Raw genomic sequence first — 20,064 nt, 5'->3', positions numbered from 1 at the left:
CAACACAAACCTTAAACAACGTTTCAAAAAATTATTTTAATCACACATTGTACAAGTTCTCAAGTATTAAATTAGCATGAACTAGCAAACAGCAGTGATCATATATGATGATTTGCCTTATTATTCACAACATATTAAACAAAAACAGCAGCACAACAATATGTATGAAATAATACATAATAAAGCAAACATTTTAAATGCTTGTCCTAGCAGTACAAAGAAATGACCAGTGATGTACTTCAGGGGCCACTGAAGAGTGCAGCTTAGTCAAAATGCAAATAAATATTGAGTTTTCAGATTCAAGACATCAGCTTCCATCATATGCCAGTGGCTGAAAATAAAAACAAGGAAGATTATCAAATCTCTTTTGTCAGAAGACATCACACCTTTAATTCATAATATCTTAATTATTGATTGATAAATATACAGAGGTTTGTAGATTGGCCTCTCTTTACTAAAGTGAGTGAATTAACATTGTTGTCACAATACTGGTACACCAAAACTCAAAGAACAAATACTAAATGAAATCCTTTGTCTCACCCTGTAAACTCCCTCATCATAGCCTGGTTCAGGACGTTGCCATATCTGATTGGATAAGATTTTCAAAACAACCAATCCGAACACCACAATGATAATTCCCAAAGAATTTGCCACTATTGCCTCTGGAGGTAACTTGGAATAAGGCAGTGTCCCATTGGTGTTTGCTTTTCTGAAGAAAGAACCAACAGAACAAAGCACTTGCCACGGTCATCTTACATCAGTTTTGCATTTTAATCTCTTCTCTCTCCTTCATACTAACAAGTTACTATTGCAAATCTTACAACATTCAGATTACAGCACACCAATCTGATCTGCCTAAATATTTATTTCGCTCCTTTTAAATAGAACTGAGTGATGCATTACGGTCTCTGCCATTAATAGCCTATAATACTATAAATAGGTTGAGTCATGTATTCATCTGCAATAGCTAATACATCTTTTATTAAAGGGATAGTTCATCCAAAAATGAAAATTCTCTCATTATTTACTCACCCTCTTGACATCCCAGATGTGTATGACTTTCTTTCTTCTGCTGAACACAAATGAAGATTTTTAGAGGAATATCTCAGCTCTGTTGGTCCCTTTAATGCAAGTAAATGGTGACCAGAAATCTGAAGGTCCAAAAAGCAGACAAAAGCAGCATAAAAGTGGTTAAATCTATGTCTTCTGAAGCTATATGATAGGTGTGAGTGAGAAATAGATCAATATTTAAGTCTTTTTTTATTTTTTTTTACTATAAATATCCTAAACAGGTGCTACATGTGAGCTGTGGAGATTTATATTTAAAAAAGGACTTAAATATTGATCTGTTTTTCACCCACACCTATCATATTGCTTTTGAAGATATGGATTTAACCACTGGAGTCGTATGGATTATGTTTATGATGCTTTTATCAGCCTTTTGGACCTTCAGATTTCTAGGCCACCATTCAGTTGCATTGTATGAACCTACAGAGCTGAGACATTCTTCTAAAAATCTTCATTTGTGTTCTGCAGAAGAAAGTCAAACACATCTGGGATGGCATGAGGGAGTAAATTATGAGAATTTTCATTTTTGGGTGAGTTATCCCTTTAAGAGTGCAGTCACTTACAGTGCAAAAAAGAGCTTCTCGTTGATCCCTGAGATGCAGGACACAATGCTAAGTACCAAGATAATTCCTCCCATCCAAACATGAGTTGGCTTTATAAGAGAGCGTGCTACCATTGGAGTGCATGGTAAAAGGAATGCAGTGAAACCCATGACCCACTGAAAAAACAATCAAGGAAGAGCTTGTTAATACAAATAAAAAAGAAGATTCTTTAACTTAATTGTTTAATGCCTTTTAAATTCTGTACTATAACAAAATATATGAAATATGTAGGACTACATTTTCTACCTGTGCTGTGAAGAGTGCAGTGGTACAAATCCCCACCCAGCTATGGAGAGAATAGAGGTTGGGTGTGTGGTTTGTGTTGTGGTAGTCAAACACTGCACAAAGCCCGATAACAGACAGAATTAGAGACAGAAGCAGAAGTCCAGCATGTAACAGCTTCCATGGGAGCTTATTCTGACCCCAAGTCAGTGGAATACGGTACACTACGGCCGCTGGACAACAGAGAAAAAAAGGACACTGAAGACAACTGTCAGACAAGCATGTTCAACTGACAAAAAATTTCAAATATTGTTTTCAAATAACCTTATCATAAAAGAATCATCTCACAATCTTATCACATAACAGTGTTGGGTTACTCAAAAATAGTAATCCACTACAAATGAATAATTACATTTCTAAAGTTGTAATCAGATCATTTTACTGATTACTTCATGGGAAAAGTAATGACATTACAAATGACTTTTAAGTTACTTTATAAAACAATTTTTACAGAAAAGTTTTTTGTTTTTCTAATCAAAGAATTCAAAATAACATCTGTATTTCCTTCTTTATTGTTGTTGTCCCTTCAGCTGTCAGAGAAACAGACATACAGTGCTGGGTAGACTGCTTCTGAATTGTGATCCGATACGGATTACAAATTACATGATTTAAATTGCAATCAGTAACATAAAATCTTGGATTATTATTTGGGTAATCTAATCTGATTACTCTTGAATTGTTTATTTGATGCCATATGCATTTGAGTAGGATAATACACTATATTGCCAAAAGTATTCGCTCATCTGCCTTTAGACGCATATGAACTTAAGTGACATCCCATTCTTAATCCATAGGGTTTAATATGACGTCGGCCCACCCTTTGCAGCTATAACAGCTTCAACTCTTCTGGGAAGGCTTTCCACAAGGTTTAGGAGTGTGTTTATGGGAATTTTTGACCATTCTTCCAGAAGCACATTTGTGAGGTCAGACACTGATGTTGGACAAGAAGGCCTGGCTCGCAGTCTTCGCTCTAATTCATCCCAAAGGTGCTCTATCGGGTTGAGGTCAGGACTCTGTGCAGGCCAGTCAAGTTCTTCCACACAAAACTCGCTCATCCATGTCTTTATGGACCTTGCTTTGTGCACTGGTGCGCAGTCATGTTGGAACAGGAAAGGGCCATCCCCAAACTGTTCCCACAAAGTTGGGAGCATGGAATTGTCCAAAATCTCTTGGTATGCTGAAGCATTCAGAGTTCCTTTCACTGGAACTAATTGGCCAAGCCCAGCTCCTGAAAAACAACCCCACACCATAATCCCCCCTCCACCAAACTTCACAGTTGGCACAATGCAGTCAGACAAGTACCGTTCTCCTGGCAACCGCCAAACCCAAACTCGTCCATCAGATTGCCAGATGGAGAAGCGTGATTCGTCACTCCAGAGAACGCATCTCCACTGCTCTAGAGTCCAGTGGCGGCGTGCTTTACACCACTGCATCTGACGCTTTGCATTGCACTTGGTGATGTATGGCTTGGATGCAGCTGCTCGGCCATGGAAACCCATTCCATGAAGCTCTCTACGCACTGTTCTTGAGCTAATCTGAAGGTCACATGAACTTTGGAGGTCTGTAGCGACTGACTCTGCAGAAAGTTGGCGACCTCTGCGCACTATGCGCCTCAGCATCCGCTGACCCCGCTCTGTCATTTTACGTGGCCTACCACTTCGTGGCTGAGTTGCTGTCATTCCCAATCGCTTCCACTTTGTTATAATACCACTGACAGTTGACTGTGGAATATTTAGTAGCGAGGAAATTTCACGACTGGACTTGTTGCACAGGTGGCATCCTATCACAGTACCACGCTTGAATTCACTGAGCTCCTGAGAGCGGCCCATTCTTTCACAAATGTTTGTAGAAGCAGTCTGCATGCCTAGGTGCTTCATTTTATACACCTGTGGCCATGGAAGTGATTGGAACACCTGAATTCAATTATTTGGATGGGTGAGCGAATACTTTTGGCAATATAGTGTATATACCATTTTGACAATGATGCTTAAATGCATTTAAGAAAACTTGAATAAAAAAAATATTTTTTAATGAAACACAAAAACACTTTTTAACTGATATATTTTGTCAAAGAAGGCAAAAAAGGTTGCTGTGAATAATTTTTATTTAGAAGAGTTTTTTCAAACTATTGTCGTACATGTTTAAAAAAAAAATGTCCAGATTCTAGAATCAATTAGTGAATGTCACTGGATTTGATGTAGACTGATATAGACCAAAAAAAACAAAAAAACATTCAAGCACACCTCCAAACGCTTCTTTAGATTTGACGTGGAATCGTTTGCAGTGGACAGGATAATACATTTTGGAAGGCAGAGGTTACATTGCACAGAAATATTTTCGCCCTGCATATCCATAAGTGAAATGATTTTTGTAAAGCCAGTGGTCAAATGCTGGGTGAGATCGCTCCATCTTTAATGTAATTATATATATTCTATATATACACTCTACAAGACCTCTTAAGGTGTCCTGTGGTATCTGGTACCAAGACATTAGCAGCAGATCCTTCAAGTTCTGTAAGTTGCAAGGTGGAGCCGTCGTGGATCGGACTTATTGGTCCAGCACATCCCACAGATGCTCAATCAGATTAAGATCTGGGGAGTTTAGAGGCCAGGGCAACACTTTCAACTCATCATATTCCAGAAACCATTCCTGAAAAATGTGTGCAGTGTGGCAGGGCGCATTATCCTACTTGGCCCTTGTCATAGTCGCTCAGGTTTTTACTCCTGCCCATTTCTCCTGCATTCAACACGTTGAGTATGAGAACTGATTGTTCGCTTACCATCTAATCTACTAAAACCTTGACATGTGGCCTTGTTAGGAGATGATCAACGTTATTCGCTTCACCTGTGAGTGGTCATAATGTTTTGGCTCATCAGTGTGTGTGTGTGTGTGTGTGTGTGTGTGTATATATATATATATATATATATATATATATATATATATATATATATATATATAAAATATGTGTCATTCTAGCAACTTGGCTAGTTGCTAGTATCAGGTCTGTGTTTGCAGTTCCACAAACCTCCAAAGATTTACTGATTGTATGCCAGCATAAGGCTGATTTAAAATGAACAAATTAAAAGATTAATTGTTTTTTTGTTTTTTTTTTACTGCTGTTTCCTATTTTATATGTAATCATGTTATCCACAAAAAGTAACTGTAATCTGATTACAAGCAGGGATGTGCCAGGGGGGTCGACTAATAGACTTGTTGTACAACAACTAGCTAGTCGATAAGGGGGGTCGACTGCTAACATTAATATTTTTAGTGGTGGTGGTTTTAATTGGATAAGTATTTCTCAAATTACTTAAGAGATCCAACTTCTTGGAGAGCGTTTTTGCGTGATGATAACTTGCTGTGCTTAAAAGTGAATAACAGTCAGCACAGTAAAACACTCTGCAAGATGTTTTGTCTCTTTAATGCTTTAAGTTTAGGTTTTACAGCAAAGCACTGCATCAACAATATATTTCACACGATCAATGTCAAATGTTAAATTATCTGCTGTGAGTGAAGCATAAAGTATACTTTATACTTAAGGCGCAAATTTTGTCATTTGCAGAGTGCTCGAGCACTGAACGCGCACGGCCCGATTTTTGTCATCGCGTGTACTCTGAACGCACATAATGTGCATACGCCTGGAAATATTTGCACTAATTAGTGGGTCCACAACTGAGTGTAGCAACACACAATTGCGCCATGCTTACACGAAGCGCTAGAAGATGTAATCGCAGCTAAACATCAGGAGACAAACGTGGAAACAACAACAGTGGATATGCAGTGTCAAGAGCGTGTGTGAAGGGGTCAGGAGATATCTGCATTTGTATAACTCAAGTCTGAAACATTATAAAGACATCAGTATTAGAGCCCGATCGATATGGGATTTTTGAGATCGATACCGATTTTAGAGAGGGAAAATTCACCGATTGCCGATATGGTGGCCGATATATATTTAATTTTTGAGCTGGAATGAAAACAGACCTTTTCTATGTGGATTTTTCACCAATTTTGCACCGATATGACTATGCAAAGGTACTCAGAAGGCTGCTTTCTTAAACAAATATTTTTTATCAAAGAATATTTGACATTATTATTATACACTGTCAACAAATTCTAGAAATGAACACTGAGAAAATAAAGAATAAATAAAAATATAATAAATAGCTTAATAAACATCAGTACTGTTTAGTATCAGTCAAATGCTGACCATTAAAATAAAGAATAAATAAAATAAAATAGAGCTAAATAAACATCAGTACTGTATGTTTAGTATCACTCAAATGCTGACCATTAAAATAAAGAATAAATAAAAATAAAACAAATAGTTAAATAAACATCAGTACTGTTTAGTATCAGTCAAATGCTGACCATTAAAATAAAGACTAAATAAAAATAAATAGCTAAATAAACATAAGTATTACTGTTTAGTATCAGGCAAATGCTGACCATTTAAATAAATAAATAAAAATAAAATAAATAGCTAAATAAATATCAGTACTACTGTTTAGTATCAGTCAAATGCTGACCATTTAAATAAATAAATAAAAATAAAATAAATAGCTAAATAAATATCAGTACTACTGTTTAGTATCAGTCAAATGCTGACTATATTAATACTGCCGAGTCAAGATAAACAGAGGCAGCGGTGTTACACTGTATTCTGCTATACAAGTTCAAGGGAAACATTCAATGGTGGAAAACCAGACTTTGAAATATTACATTTTATAAATACACGACTGGAATTGTTCGGTTGAAGGGGGTACCAAACTGTGAATCCTGAACAAAACAGTTTGGTGAATACATGTAAAAGACGGTAAAAGACGGATGTTGTTTATTTTACTTTCCAGCATTGTGTCTCACCAACTAGGTAATAACATAGCATGAAATCAACACTCAACAGACACAATCCACCACCGCTGTCTGCTGAGCTGCAAAAAGATGCTCTGATGTTTACCTTTCAATCTGCTACATTACTGACTGCACTGACAAACTGTAGCTGGCTAACAGCAAACAGACATGAGTGACATGGTTGTCAGGGACATGATTAACGTTATATTAGATATACTGAAAAGGGAAAATGATGGGATCATTGTTTATTAAGTTTCCAGTATGTATTTAACAAACTAGTTAACAACTTACCATGATGACACCGCTGAACTCCGCCCTGTCTGCAGAGCCACCGTCAGCTCAGCTCTGTAAACAACAGAGTCGGAGCATGCTCTGCTGGACAAACTACGCTATGACACCAATTCTAAAGCATTGTTTTCTGCATTATATGTTCTGAAAAAAGTTTTCATATTGGTGCATATCGGTAAAATATACACCGATATATCGGTGAAAGGCGAATATCGCTCGACCGATATCTCGGTCGGGCAAACATTTTATGAGTCTAAACTCCTAAAGAGAAATAGTCTCAGTATCTCATAGAACTCACAGGGCGCATGCACCAACCACCTGTGTATACGTGCACAGTCAAATCAAGTATACTTTGAAAGGCTAGCGTTCAACTATACATAGATGCTAAACATTCGCGATAAAACCTATGTGTACTTTGGGCTTAATTCTCCCTTATTTGTGAGGTGCTGTGGAGAGATTGTTGTTTTTTGCTGATTCTGTCTGACAATGCTTAAATAAATAGTTACATTAAAAAAAAGGTTTAAACTGCTTAAGGTCTTGCACTAGATATGTACCCACAATATTATCTTGCAGTTCTGAGCTTTTGAATGCACTCTGAAGCACACTGGTTAAATTAAGAATGCGGTTTCGTGCCATTTTGCATTGGAACCTTTCTTATTTTTTTACTTTCTTACTTTTATAGTTTTGTACAGTATAATGTTAAAGTTATTTATCTGTGCAGTATCCGTTAGTGCTGCATGTTGTGTCCATGTATCCCTCTAAAAGGCATCTGTTTGGGGTCACGTGAACATAACAGAGCCTAATTATACGTTATTATCCTTAACACCAACAAGCCGTCTAGTCGTTCAAACAACCAAACGACAAGTCAGTAATGAAAATTGGTAGTTTTGCATATTCCTAATTATGAGTATATTAAAATGTACTTTAATCACAAGTACTTGATTTTTGTAATCTGATTATGTTATCCATATTATTTGTAATCCGTTACTACCAGCACTACATACTTATGAACATAATTCATGTTTTAAATGTATTCTACATAAATAATTTTATTTTGAAATTATTTGTAACCCAAGTTATGTAATTAACTTTCTTTCTTACTACTAACTACTTTCTGACTAAAAGTAATTATATTACAGTCACAATCATTTTGTAATCAGATTACACCCAACACTGATCACATACAATGTAACATACCAAATATAACAATAAAACAAACACATGACTGAAAAACACACTATATACCATTTCAGTGTGTGGTTATGCAATATATTAGAAGTAATAAAATTGTTACAGTAGCACTAAATATAACCAAAAATCAAATCATCCAATCAAACATACCATTTCCATAAAGAACAACCAGTCCAGTGACCATAAAGACAGGGTGCCAGTTGAATTGCTTGGCTGAGCCATCCCACGCAAATCCACCTTGATAGCTGTAATTCCAGTGAGCTACCAGTACCACACAAGCAATCCCCAACACCACGCACAGCAAATAGGATACGTAAAATGTAATAATTCCTCTCATCCTGTGAATGCTGCAGATCAAGTTTACTGAGAGTGCAAATGAGAATCTTGATGTTAGGTAACATATAGTAGTGGCATCTTGAAAAATAAACTGTCATAATGTTTCTACTGTATACTGAACATAGGTTTACTCATCTGTCATCAAACACAATAATACTGAACATAACATTACTAGGTTTGCGTTATACTTACAGATTCCCTTACAAAAACTGACGTCTCAAAAGTAAAAAGAAAAGAAAATACAGTGATTCCTTTTTTATGTTTTCAAAAAAGGCCCTGTATAAAAAGCATCTATGTAATTGGTCTTAATTCAAATTCTAACTGCACATCATCAAGGTCTACAATAATTGTAAACACATCAAGGGCTGGTTCTACCAGTGCATCAAATCTGAATGTACAGTACCTTATGACAAAGAGTTTTTGGTGATCTCAGTTCCTCTTTCCATGATTCCCCATCATGATTTTTCTCACTTTCGTCTGCTCACTGCCCAGATGGCACACAAACAATAGCAGAAATGAGGTAAAGCAAAAGAGCACAGAAACTACAGTACCTGTGATAAGGGGTGAATGGAACTTCTGTTATCGTTATAATAATTTGCACTAGAATGAATGTGCAAATATGGAACTGTTCAAACGAGTTCCATAATGTAACAATGAAGGGGGGAGGTTTGTTAGTAGTATTACTAAGAAAACCAGGAACAGAATTATGATTCTGGTGTTACAGGACTGTAAAATAGATGCATTGGTTTATGGGTTACTTCATTACTTTAAAATGCCCTTGCTTGTCTCTTGCAAGGTTGTCGCTGTTGTTTTTCTGTGACGTAATGCAAGTAAACTCGAAAACACACTAAACGTACGCATGTAAACTATTTCAGGCTAATAACCGTTATGAGAGAACACGGCTTGATCAGATATGACACCAGAAATCCATCGTATACAAACTAAAAACGATTAGTACAGCATTAGCTTACCTATTTGATAAGACATCTGTTTGCAGCATTTCCTGTTAAAACCGCAAGGGTGCATGGGGAATGTAGTGAAAAGTCTTATTTCGTTTCCTATTTTATAAAACTACATTTGTTTTTGTAATGAGGGAGGAGAACACATGACGTTCATTGTTGTGATTACAGTAGAACATTTTGCGATCAAATACTAACACACACACACACACACACACACACACACACACACACACACACACACACACACACACACATATATATATATATATATATATATATATATATATATATATATATATATATATATATACAGTATACTAACCTAAATGTTGTTGACATGACCTAGACTTTGAAATCATAAAAATAAAATAAATACATGGTATCATTGGACGAATACTGATAAAAAAGAAAGCATAATAAGGGATTCCCTAAGCAATCTCAAGGCATTAACAGTTTACAGTGAGGTTGTATTCCTTAATACTATTTAACCACAATAGTTATTATGACCAAACAATTAACAGTACCTCAACAGCATTTATTAATCTTGGTTAAATTTAATCTGTACATATAATATTTTTTTTTTTTTTTTTTTTTTTTTGCAATATTGTTGTATTCATTAACCTTACTAAATGCAATATGAACTACAGTAGGCTTACTTGAACAAACAAGAGTATTTTTACATTAACAAAGACTAATCCATGCTGTTAGTTCACTAATGCATTGACTAACATGTCTTTCACAGACACACTAAGCATCCTTTCTCAAAGCCATTTCATTAACTTCTAAATGTAACACAAATGCAAAACAAGTTGTGGATTTCACACCATTTTAGAAGCACAAAAAGGTCAACAGGAGACTTTGATCCGCATTCCTCACAATACAGAGGAAAGAGGAAGAATTGAGGGTATCATTGTTACCACTGCAGTTTACCACATTCTAGTATAAAAATGACCAATTTGTCCTGCTTTATGAAGAATAATTTTTATTTTTTATTTTTTTTATCTGGACATTCATGTTCTTTTCTGCAAGTAGGCCTATGTGTACATCATTCAGTGGAAAAATGCTTTTCATTAGTATCTACTGCAGAGTTGTAGTACTTTTACTGTACTGAGTGCATCTCACATCTCATTAGTGAAGTTCCGAGACAGTATTTAACCTTACAAAGTACAAACAGAAGCTGTGTGCTGCCAAGCAACCACAGCACATAACACACCACACCACCATGATGCCACACAGGTACAATGTAACATGGCACTTGTTCTGGTTTTGGTGAAAGTCCTGCGGGAAAATTAATTTCAGAAGCAGTAGAACCCAGTAAGGTAAGGCAATCAGAGCAGTTATACTGTGTTGTCGTTTGAGATAACGTAATGTACGTTGCCTCTAAACTTCTCTAAACTGTCATTAACATCTCGCAAACTCCGGTGACCTCTGGTGGCGAGTACATTGAACTGCATACAATTTTTACTGGTACCTAGATATTATATGCAACTTGAAATATGACTTTCTGACTGTAGAAGTCAGTGAGCAAGTTTAATTAGCACCTATAGCTCTTTAAAAAAAAAAAAATATGAAGCTGCAAAAAGAGCAAGTCAGTGCCTTTTGTTACCTGATCCACATTTCAAGGGATAGTTAAAAAAAAAAAAAAAAAAAAAATATTCTGTCATCATTTACTCACCCTTATGATGTTCCAAACCCAAATGACTCTATTTCTTGCATGGTACAGAAAAGGAGATGTTAGACAGAAAGTTAGCGTCGGTCACCTTTCACTTTCATTGGAAATTCGTACGGGAAAAAGCCAGAATGGCGATATGAGGATAACATTCTGATTACTGCTGTACATCAGCAATGCACCAAATAAAAAAAACATACTATGTTCCTAAAAGTGTAGAAAATTATACATATTTACACCATCCTTATCTGTGATGACCATATAAACTAAAAAAAAATAAAAAATCAGCTCACTCTCTGAGCCTCTTTTTCATAAAAACATTGGGCTTTTTGTTTTATATTCAGAGCCGTAACATTATTGAAAAGGTCTGGCTATAGCATTGTAATGACACAAGAGGGAAAAATTACATAGAAAAAAGTATTGCCTTTATTATTTCAATAATAATAATAATAAGAAGAAAAATAACAACATATGTGTTAACATCTCATCCAAGATCTTAAAGGAATAGTTAATAGAAATGGGAGAGAATGCCACCAAAACACAAATAGTAAGATAACTTATTTCATAACATAAAAGTGTCTGAAATATATTAATTTTTTCAAATGTAACTAATGTTTGTAAACAATGGGTTAGCATTTGTCTTCTCTAAATGCATTTTATTGACAATCAAAATGAATGTTTTTATGATGGATGTCCGTGAATGGTTCAGGAATTATATTACAGCGGGTAAGTCATGCACAAAAGTACTTTGAGCCGATGAGAAAGGGAATATTTGCATGTTCATGTTATATTTCCTCTTGCTGTAAATCAGCAATGCACCAAGAGTGAACAAACAAACAACCCTATTGATTATTTTCCTAAATGTGTCACAAATGCTACATATTAACAAAAATACTTACCCAGTCTCCATGTGATAAATAAACAGACTGGTCTTAAAGTTGTAGAAATTATTGAAATACATTATGGCCAAAAGTATAAGGACACTGCCTTCTTATTAATGGGTTTGGCAATTCTAGCATTCCATAAAAAATACAATAAAAATAAAAAGAAATGTAAAAAAATAAAAATGTTAATGCTACACTATACAGTGACATTCTAGAGTTCTGTGCTTCCATTTTGTTGTACTAGTTTGGGGAGGGCCTTTTCTGTTTTAGCACCCCATTGCACAAAGAAAGGTCCATTTAGAAATGGTTTATTATCAGTGTCTAACCTAACTGATGCGCTTGTGTCTTGTTGAACATTTACTTTAACAGCATGGGCATTAATTCCACCCTCTGCTGCTATCCTGCTTCCACTCCTCTGAAGGTTTTCCACTATATGTTGGAACATGGATGCACGTATTTACTCCCATTCAAACATAAGAGTATCAGTGAGGTCAAGCACTGTTGTTGGGTAATGGGGCCTGGCTCGCTGTTCCAATTCATCCCAAAGGTGTTCAGTAGGGGTTCAAGTTTTGGCTTTGTGCAGGCCATTCAAGTTGTTCAACACCAGACTAAGTAAACTATTTCTTCATGGTCCTCATTTTGCTCACATCCAGGGGGCACTGTCATACCTGAATATAAAAGTCCCTTAAACTGTTGCAACAATGTTGGAACAGTTGCCAGGAATGTTACTGATGTATTCATGTAGGAGCAGGAAAATTTAATTTGACTGGAATAACCAAACATTACTACTGTATTTTTACTGTAGTTTCCTTGTGTCATCTGATACTACCCAGTTGGCTTTTCAAAGCATCAGAAGCCACATGCTGAAATATGTCAGGATCAACAGTCAGCTCTTGTAAACAAATTCACACCAAGCAAATCTTTCTAACCCAGAAGTTACAATGGAAGAAAACTTCCTTCAACAGACATGACTGAGTAGTACTATATAGGATGACCACATAGAACATAATACAGCATATACTGTACTCTATGTTCAGCTCACTGAGCTTACTGAACAGTGTGCTTTTTTATACTCAGAGCCGAAACATTATTGAAAACGTCTGACTACAGCATTATAATGTCACAATCATTAAGGAAAAATGCATTTACAAAACGAACAGCCTTTATTAGTTCACAAAATATCACAACATGTGCTGACATCTCATTCAAGATCTTGCGTCATAATATTTGCATACAAAATAAGAGGGAATGCCACAAAAATACAACTGGTAACGTTACTTAATTCAAAACAAAGAGCCTTAAATATCTTCTTTTTACTATTATTTGTAAACAATGTATATTATTTGCCTTCTCTAAATGTCTGCACAATATTGGCCAACATAATGAATATTATGTAAGTGAAATACTTTTTGGTAATGGTTGAGAAATGACACTACAGAAGTCATGCACAAAAGTACCTTTTTTGTTTGAAGTCATTGAGAGAGTGACAATTTGCCTGTCACTCATCTTCATATTTAAAATAACCATTACTAATTGCCTTTGCAATGATGTTTTCTGCTGATAGTCTTTGGTCTAAATAAGTTAATGCTTCAATAAGGTTGTTGAAATCTGCCTTCATTCCCTCCTTTTCCATCCAGTTTTTTAATAGTTCGTAAACTCGGTCTTCTGGAAAAAGAGACTCTGTACTTTTGATGACATTATCACTCAGCCCGATAAGCCTGAAGAATCTGTTATGATAATGGACATCCATTTCTTCAAAGAGATCAAATGTTTTCTTCAACGATTCTTCTCCTAAAATGAGAAAATGTTTAGCAAATGAAAAAAAAAAAAAAAATGTGAGGTAAAAATTAAATGAGAGAGCTTAACATTTTCTGTTCCTACCATTCAAAGGAACGAGTCTTCTTGATGACTCTCTATCCTAAAAGAGATGAAGGAATTCATAATGCATAAGATTAACTGAATGTTTAATGCCGTTAATTCGGTTTAAGTCTGTAGCGGAGCATGTGTTTCTCAGTAAATTTTTTACAAGTAAATTTTACAGACAGTTTATTTTTAAATCAGTTTATTTATAAATGTAATTATCATTGAAGCTTTATAAGTGAAATATCACCAAAAAAATTATACTGCAGTATTTGCATTTCCTATGCGTTTTGAGAAATACATAATCTGATTGCTTGTTTTTTTTTGTTTTGTTTTTCTGGTGTGAGAATTAAAGAGCACTTTTGCAGAAATCTATCTCTGTCCAGTGTCATATACAAATGTACATATACTCACTTAGCACTTTATTAGGAACACCTGTACACCTACTTATTCATGCAATTATCTAATCAGCCAGTGGCAGCAGTGCATAAAATCATGCAGATATGGGTCAGGAGCTTCAGTTAATGTTCACATCAACTATCAGAATGAGGGAAAAAACGTGATCTCAGTGATTGAGTTTTGGTTTGAGTATTTCTGTAACTGCTGATCTCCTGGAATTTTCAGGTCTCAGAATGGTTTACTCAGAATGGTCCCAAAAACAAATAAAATCCAGTGAGTGGCAGTTCTGCGGACAGAAATGCCTTTTTGATAAGAAAGGTCAACGGAGAATGGCCAGACTGGTTCGAGCTGACAGAAAAACTTTGTTAACTCAGATAACCTCAAATGTAGTGAGCAGAATAGCATCTCAGAATGCACAACATGTTGATCCTTGAGGCAGATGGGCTACAAGAGCATATGACCATGTTGGGCACTTTATTAGGACCATAGTCTTCCTATGTGCTCAGCGAGTGTATATTCCACTATCCAGTAATTCACACAAATTTGTGAACTGAATAATTAAGCATATTATTTAGATTTCTTTCTTTATAAAAAAAAAAAAATAATAACTCAATGCTTGAACACATGCTCTATGTAAACAAAGATAAAATGTCAATGCAAGTTTCTGACAGTTACAATAAAGCATTGCTCTCTTTTTTTTTTTCCTTACCTTATCTTCATGTTACCAAATGCAAAGTATTTAAGGTTACTATATTTTGCCTTTAAGCTTGAGAAAAGTTAGAGATCTAAGCGTTTGAAATGGTTATGAAAGCAGAGGTAGTGTTAAGGCAGAGACCAGTGAGAGACCCTAAATGGACATTTCTGGTAAACTCACTTGACCCAATCTAAAACTCATCCTCAGCATCCACATGCTCAACTTTTTTTAGCACAAAAGTTCACCAGAAAGTCAATTTTGATTCCCTCAATGAGTCAAATTCTCAAAGCTGCAACTCTCACCGAAGTGTGAGGCTGCCAGGGGAGTGCAGAGCATGGAGGCTGGTTAGCATGGCTGGGCTGGAGGTCACCAGGCACAGCAAACATGGCCACGCTAATCTGTGAAGAAGTGGCAGTGTTGGGGAGGCTGTCTCCCAGTCCCCTGTCATTCTCCATCTCTAATGAAGCAGGGGACAGGGTACCCACCACACAGTTTTGCTCAAGGAACGACTGGAACTGAGAGGACTCATCCATCTTGGAGTTGTGGACATTCTGCCTCTTCTCTCTCTCCTCATCTCTGTCACCCTGCAGGTCAACAAGGTATTGTATGGTTGATCATGTGTGCAGTGTTCAATGTTTAATTCAGTGTTGTTCCATCAAAATACATATGAGGTTCTCTGAGTAAAACTGAGAAATGTTATAGCTGAGTGGACTGTGGCTCTGTTCTGTGTTCATGTTCTTTTCAGTAGGTTATATGCATTTGATCTCTTAAATTGCTGAGTGTGTTACTGACATACCATATTGATCTTAACAATTTTCCTTGGACTTCTTGATGTTACTATAATTGAAAAACATGAGAAGACATAAGACACAGTTGAAAGAAGGAACAAGAGGCAAGATGGATCGATGTATTTCAAGATGTTCCTTACTTGATGTTTTACTTGGTTTGGACCACTTCCAGTAGAGGATGCTCACAACACATATCATCACTGGAATTAGTGGCAAAACCACAATAAATGTCACTGTATGACAAAATAAATGTAATCACTATGTGGGAATCACAGTCTTTACATGCTACACAAATAGCAATGTTGGACCGAATGTCTCAGACTCAGTAAATACTACATATGATCAACTGTAATAATACTATATTTAAATTCATTGGGCTATAGAGTGAGAAGGGATTTGAATTACTAGATTAAGTGTTACCTGAGATGGAGCTGCCCATAGAGCTTCTCTTTCTACAGACAGTGTTGGAACTGACTGTACAGCTTTTTACCATCTCCTCATCCTCTTTGCATCTGGGTTTAACAAAGGAAAGTGATAGTTCACCCCAATATATATATATATATATATTTGTTTTTCATATTTACTCACCCACATGTTGTTTCATAGCCATATGACTTTCTGCCTAATATATCGTGTTCCACAGAGGAAATATAGTCATACAGATGTGGAACAACATGAAGGTGAGTAAATAACTATTCCTTTAACATTTATGGACTTGGACAAGTTTATTCTGTAATCCAATCACTGAATAATGCAAGTTAACATCAAATAATGAGAGAAAGAGGAGTACATACTTGCTGCATTTCTTGCACACCTCACATGCTTGGTCGGGTAAACAAAATGACCCCTGTTTGCATTTGCAATGTGTGTTCTGGGTACTTGTGCATTTCTCTGTGGTTTCCTGATCTACAGAAGGAATGAAGGTGCACAAACAGCACACAACAACTGTGGATTTGTGTACACTTGGCAATGTTGGGATTATTAACTACATATTTATTTTAGCAATTAAAAAAAATTACCTAGACGGCACTTGGTGCACGGTAAACACATACGCAGTCCATTGCCATGCTCCGTGTATGTATCAAACTCGCATGGTTCACACACTCCTTTTTCTAAATCACTAAAGCAGGCTTTTTTCACATATGTTCCTATACAGTGAAAAGATATTGGAAATGTTAGACAAGAGGGAATAAAAAAAAAAAAAAAAAAAAAAAAGAGAGAGTGCACATATGAGACACTGGCTAATCAGAGTTAAAGGATTAAAAGACAAATGTTTTAAAGGGATAGTTCATCCAAAATTTAAAATTCTCTCATCATTAATTTCTCACCCTCATGCCATCCCAGAGGTGTATGACTTACTTTCTTCTGCAGAACACAAATTAAGATTTTTAGAGAATGTATAGACCTACAGAGCTGAGAAAATGCAAGTGAATGGTGACCAGACCTTTCAAGTTCCAAAAATCACATAGCGGTCACATAAAAGTAATCTATATGACTCCAGTGGTTAAATCTATGTCTTCAGAAGCAATATAATAGGTGTGGAAGAGAAACAGATTAATATTTAAGTAGTTTTTTTACTATATATCTCCACTTTCACTTTCTTTCAAATTCTGAAAGTGAAAGTGGAGATTTATAGTAAACATAATTGAAATATTTATCTTTTTCTCACCCAAAGTGATTTCATCACTTCAGAAGATATATATTAAACCACTGGTGTAGTATAGATTACTATTATGCTGCCTTTATTGATTTTTGGAGCTTAAAAGGTCTGGCCACCATTCACTTGCATTGAAAGGATCTACCAAGTGGAGATATTCTTTAAAAAAAATAAAAAATAACTTTGTTTATGTTGGGCAGAAGAAAGAAAGCCATACACATCTGGGATGGCATGAAAGTGAGAAAATGATGAAAGAATTAATCAAACAGCTGTTAGAGAAAATTACATAATATCCAATTATTTATCCATAACTGAAGAACTATTGTGCACTGAATAATTGCACTTGTTAACAACTGCTTTGCAAACTGAATAGGAGTCATGTAGTTTTTATTCACCAGCTGGACAGTTCAGACAGCAGATGCTGTCATGTGCATATGCTTGGCCCTCTCTACAGGATATGTCCCGTCTTGATCTGTTTTTGATTGAACCTTGCAGCCAGGCCAAATCCAAGTGAATTTTAGCAGCAAGTGTGACATTCAGTAACAGCAATATCTACACATGGAAGAAACAATACAAAAAAAGAAATACATTTCCTATTTCAATGATTATGGATCGCCTGGAACACCAAGAGCTGAGGTGGTGGCATTAGGTGGTTTGTATGAGAAGCATAATTTTCAGAACTGCTGTCTAGGTATTTTGAATCTGCATCTCAAGGCCTCTTTTTGAAAATAACATTTTGATTGATTTTGAACTTTTATAACACAAATAAGTTGGATTGAGCTGATCCTTGTTTAAGTAATTAAAATATTGGCAGTACAGACTAAAACTTTCTTCTAAGGTAATTTTTATAGTCTGAATATTTAATCCAAATGTTATCATTTTAATTAAAATAATAAAACAATTGGAATTTGTAAGTTTAGTTCCTTTAACATTTCATTTGAAAAATGCACTTTAAGTTAAACAGGTGTTGGGCTACTGTTCCATGTCTTAATTTGTATTAAGGTTGTATGAGGGTCTGTCTCTACAGAAAGATCTAGACTTGAGCTGAATATGGATCCAGAGGGCTCTGGTCTTGGCTGTAACGTTAAAAATGATTACTGTACACAAAAAGGTATTTTTGCAGTTAATAGGATCTGAAGTCGTAGGTGGCCATTCTCGTTAGTATTTGCTGTGAGAGTCTGAAAGGCTTTGATATTTGGCAAAATTATCCGATTATTATACAAGTCAGAATACAATTAATTCCAGACAAAATGCTACGATGTCTAGAGTTTTTAAAAAGTACGTCTCAGTTTAAGTGTCCTTAAGTAAACTAAACTTTAAAAAGCCGCTCGATAACCTGATATAACCGACATATTTATAATAAATAAAATAAATGAAAATAATATTGGGTTCACTTACCAAGAAAATCATGTCTCTCATTTTAAAGTGAAATCATAGTATCACTTTCTCCGTATAAACTGAAAAGAGTGTCATGTCCCAACACCGCCCAACTGATAAAGTGCAACAAACTATTTAGTGTTTGAAAACTTCCGGTCTTAAATGGCAGAATTGAGCACTTCTTAATCCTGAACACGCTGAACTCGAAATTACGAATCCTACTATGGCCGAGGCTCAATCTATTAATATTCATTAGACTTTGGTGACGTTTTTCGTTAGCTTCTAGAGCGCACGGTCACGTGATTTAATTAATATTCATGAATCAAGCCTTTACCTCAGTAGTATTCATAATTTCTCGTCCTACTGACCCGTTAAAAGCGGGCAGCGGGTGAATCGCTTAAACGGTTCACTACGAGTTTGCAACATAATTCCGATGCTACTTGTAAATTCCTAAATTGCTCAGTAAATTCATACTAAATACTGAAGTATTCTACAATATTTATTCGTTCTTTTAGTAGGGACCAGATAATTTTCCTCCCTTATTCTCAGCCTCAGTCAATAACTCAGTTAGTGAATCGCAACCTTACAAGCCCCCGCCCCCCCCTTCAACGGCATTATTATCAATTTCCGAAACTCAAGCACATTTCTGTCAGTTTGGCGCTATCTCACAGACAGTTGCCTGTGACAGTGCAATACTATGACTTTTGAGTGACACGGTGCAACACAGGAAACAGTGATATGGGAGGGTCTGTAATAGAACGGGCAGACGCACTGTACTGTTTGTTTATTCATTTACCAAGTCTAAGGGGAATTTCATACTGCTGCTTCAGACTGCAGACAAAGGTCACTTCCAGCAAACAGTCGTCCACGTGATCACTTCATTAGCTATATTAGATTACACTGTAATTTACAACAAAGTTTATATCGGGGAATTTTATTCAGATAAATACAACATTTGTAGGGTCTGTTATAAGGCTTTACTATGGCATGCTGAAAGCAGTACAGACAAAGAGTTATTTCAGATATCTGGGAAAAACAAATAGCAAATTGTGCAACTTTATCTTCATTCAAGCTTCTTAAAAATTCAGACAATACATGATGTGTTTTTGTAGCTTCCTGGAAACTGATTTTTTTTTTTTTTTAATTACTATTTAAATAA

The 20,064-nt window shown here is 35.8% G+C and overlaps 2 protein-coding genes across 8 annotated transcripts; both read right to left on the bottom strand.

Annotated features, from left to right (window-relative positions):
• Positions 1-17: 17 nt before the first annotated feature.
• Positions 18-9,640, bottom strand: LOC127420279 (lysosomal membrane ascorbate-dependent ferrireductase CYB561A3). 2 transcript variants are annotated; one of them, XM_051662444.1, is made up of 7 exons: positions 9,587-9,640; positions 9,019-9,099; positions 8,430-8,642; positions 1,917-2,125; positions 1,632-1,786; positions 541-709; positions 18-331 (listed from the first exon to the last, which is right to left on the bottom strand). In XM_051662444.1, exons 3-7 carry the CDS (start codon positions 8,614-8,616, stop codon positions 308-310), a joined length of 744 nt encoding a protein of 247 aa, XP_051518404.1. In that variant the 5' UTR covers positions 8,617-8,642; positions 9,019-9,099; positions 9,587-9,640; the 3' UTR covers positions 18-307. The 2 variants fall into 2 exon arrangements, with proteins under 2 accessions (XP_051518404.1, XP_051518413.1); XM_051662453.1 differs by lacking the exons at positions 9,019-9,099; positions 9,587-9,640 and adding an exon at positions 8,808-9,005.
• A 3,634-nt stretch (positions 9,641-13,274) lies between these two features.
• Positions 13,275-19,142, bottom strand: hdr (hematopoietic death receptor). Of its 6 annotated transcripts, none has more exons than XM_051662385.1 (10): positions 18,927-19,142; positions 17,924-18,080; positions 16,891-17,019; positions 16,666-16,816; positions 16,292-16,383; positions 16,012-16,071; positions 15,880-15,920; positions 15,386-15,667; positions 14,012-14,048; positions 13,275-13,921 (listed from the first exon to the last, which is right to left on the bottom strand). In XM_051662385.1, the coding sequence occupies exons 1-10, from the start codon at positions 18,945-18,947 to the stop codon at positions 13,629-13,631; spliced, it is 1,263 nt and encodes a 420-aa protein (XP_051518345.1). In that variant the 5' UTR covers positions 18,948-19,142; the 3' UTR covers positions 13,275-13,628. The 6 variants fall into 6 exon arrangements, with proteins under 6 accessions (XP_051518345.1, XP_051518334.1, XP_051518377.1 ...); XM_051662374.1 differs by having other exon boundaries at positions 16,012-16,104; positions 18,927-19,139; XM_051662417.1 differs by having other exon boundaries at positions 15,569-15,667; positions 16,012-16,104; positions 18,927-19,133.
• Between the last annotated feature and the right edge of the window lie 922 nt (positions 19,143-20,064).

Source organism: Myxocyprinus asiaticus, chromosome 3 (genome assembly GCF_019703515.2).
Source record: "Myxocyprinus asiaticus isolate MX2 ecotype Aquarium Trade chromosome 3, UBuf_Myxa_2, whole genome shotgun sequence".
Lineage (NCBI taxonomy): Eukaryota > Metazoa > Chordata > Actinopteri > Cypriniformes > Catostomidae > Myxocyprinus > Myxocyprinus asiaticus.
This window is presented reverse-complemented; position numbering and strand designations above follow the sequence as displayed.

Excerpts from the sequence above, each read along its gene's own strand:
- LOC127420279 (XM_051662444.1), bottom strand. The coding sequence starts at position 8,616 with ATGAGAGGAATTATTACATTTTACGTATCCTATTTGCTGTGCGTGGTG. Across the intron at positions 2,126-8,429 it reads GGTTGTTCTTTATGGAAATG|CGGCCGTAGTGTACCGTATT; the intron begins GTATGTTTGATT and ends TCTGTTGTCCAG. Across the intron at positions 332-540 it reads ATGATGAGGGAGTTTACAGG|CCACTGGCATATGATGGAAG; the intron begins GTGAGACAAAGG and ends TTTTATTTTCAG.
- hdr (XM_051662374.1), bottom strand. The coding sequence starts at position 18,947 with ATGAGAGACATGATTTTCTTG. Across the intron at positions 14,049-15,385 it reads CCTGGCAGCCTCACACTTCG|GATAGAGAGTCATCAAGAAG; the intron begins GTGAGAGTTGCA and ends CATCTCTTTTAG. Across the intron at positions 13,922-14,011 it reads AAGACTCGTTCCTTTGAATG|GAGAAGAATCGTTGAAGAAA; the intron begins GTAGGAACAGAA and ends TTCTCATTTTAG.